Source organism: Arachis duranensis, chromosome 4 (genome assembly GCF_000817695.3).
Source record: "Arachis duranensis cultivar V14167 chromosome 4, aradu.V14167.gnm2.J7QH, whole genome shotgun sequence".
NCBI classification, from domain to species: Eukaryota; Viridiplantae; Streptophyta; class Magnoliopsida; order Fabales; family Fabaceae; genus Arachis; species Arachis duranensis.
Window position 1 is genome coordinate 15,200,948 of NC_029775.3, and position 2,226 is coordinate 15,203,173.

Below are 2,226 nucleotides of genomic sequence, written 5' to 3' on the forward strand. Positions count from 1 at the left end.
GGTCATAGTCGGAGTCCTCAGCGTGCTGGACTGAGTGGTGCTGGTGGCGATGATGGTTCCTAGGTTTAAGTTGCACTCCACGAAGAGTGATGCAATGCTGGTCCAGCGGAATGTCTCTTGCTACTTGTGGTGGAGGTTGTGCATACCCAAACTGACACATCACTCGGTCTAGAAGGTGCCATTCGACACAGTCAAATGACAACAACGGAGCAACGATGTCACACACCTCAAGATGTCCTTATAACTCGTTGGGTATGATCAATCCGTCGTACGACCGCCACTCAAACTACCACATATTATTGGTATATTAGAACCTTAATATTAATGTTTGGAAATAGGAATCACACAAACCCTAAATATTTACCTCCTCCATGTAGTCTATATCTTTCCTAAATCTCGCTACGGTCTTCAATAACCATGCTGTGGTCCGTTCCGAATGACTCCACCTGAAACGTGATTCATTGAAAAAATTTAAAAATTCACCGTAAATCAAACATGCATCGTGAATAATACGCAAGACTAAAATAGGTTTTTTGTTATCTCATAGCAACTGGTATCTTAGCCGGTGAAAGGGTCTATCTCGGTACGGGCGTAATACAGGGTATTCGCTCCCATGCCCAAACAAACAACAGATTAAGAGGGCCATCCATCTCCTTTGTATCATATCGTGATGCATGACATAGTGCTTTGTAAAGATGTGCGAGACATGCTGACCTCCAACTATAAGTATGGATCCGCTCGAAGTCGCGAAGCAATGGTAGATACTTCGCGTGGGCATATGCATTCAACTTGTCTGTGAATAGAGTCGAACCCAACAAATAAAAAATCTGGCATCTGACATATCTTCTAGTAGACTCCTTAGTGTCCAACGGCTCTGGATCTCTGATACGTCGAAGCCAACCCAACTTTATATAGGACATCGAAAAACTACTGACTTCTAGTTCATGACCAAATATCGTGATGCTCTGGCTCTGTAGGAAGACGCTACTACTATCTGTCCATCCGTTCACAGGCTCTCCATAAATGGGTAGGTCAAATATATGTGCGACATTCTCTAGTGGCATAGTAACCTCACCCACCAACAATACAAAAGTGTGAGTTTTTGGCCTCCACATTTCCGCTAGAGCAACTAATAAGAGGTAAAATCCTCTTATCACCCCAATCCTAGAAACGTGGTAGAATCCCGTCGAGCGTAAGTGGCTTTCGACCATTAAGTTCCACGTTTGTCGTGGATCCAGTTTACGAACCATCAAATTACTGTTAGGCTGGTTCCACAAAAATGTATTTATTAGTTTAAATAAATAATAATTCTTACAAATAATAAATCGACATCAATATAAATATTGTTATAAATATTCACATTTTTATTATAATATTTATTTATTAAAATATTTAACAAATATTACCATATTTATTTAAAAATATATTTAGTCATTTATTAATATTAAAATTGTTTATTAAACTCACAGAAAAATATTTTCATTCTAAGAAAAATAATAAAAAATTATATATTAACATTTATTTCTTTAAATATTATAAACAAATATTTATACTTACACTTCTTTTTTTAAATAATTATAATAGATAATTAATCTAATCATAACAAAAAAATTACATATTAACGTTTATAAATAGAATATAATTATATTTTACAAATAAAAATTTTATTCTAAACTATTCATAAAATAAAAAAAACAATAATCCTACTATATTTTTATATATGTTAAATAACAAAAATTAAAAAATTTAAATACATAAAAAGAATATAATTTATCAACTTACATAAATTGGATGATATAAATAATTTATAATTTGTTTCTCGAGTGCCGTATAATTACGTACCATTTTTTTAAATAAATACAAACTAATATTTTTTTCTCTAATTTTTAGCCCCCTTCTTATTTCTTTACTCGCAACACTTCTTCTCTTTAACATATACTAACGCTAACACACTCTAATGCATGTACTGGAGGTGAGGGTCTCTTTTTATAGAGCCCAAAGAGTAACATTTGCTGCTTATCGGGGTGAAGGAGCTATCCCCTGCATGTAGACAGCCTCCAACACGCCCACCCCGTGTTGCTGCAGCATATTGGAAAGGCGCGAAACTCTGCAAAACCTGCTTGATTCGCAGGCAACACGCCCCCCGCGTGTTGCCAGGGAGCTACATGCGTGCCGAGTCACACGCTCACGGCGTGTTGCTGGGGTGCTGACACGCTTCTGACGGAC

The 2,226-nt window shown here is 36.4% G+C and overlaps 1 protein-coding gene across 1 annotated transcript; it reads right to left on the reverse strand.

Moving 5' to 3' along the window:
* Positions 1-575: 575 nt before the first annotated feature.
* Positions 576-1,115, reverse strand: LOC107483523 (serine/threonine-protein phosphatase 7 long form homolog). The gene has a single exon (XM_016104145.1). The coding sequence runs from the start codon at positions 1,113-1,115 to the stop codon at positions 576-578; it is 540 nt and encodes a 179-aa protein (XP_015959631.1).
* Positions 1,116-2,226: the final 1,111 nt, after the last annotated feature.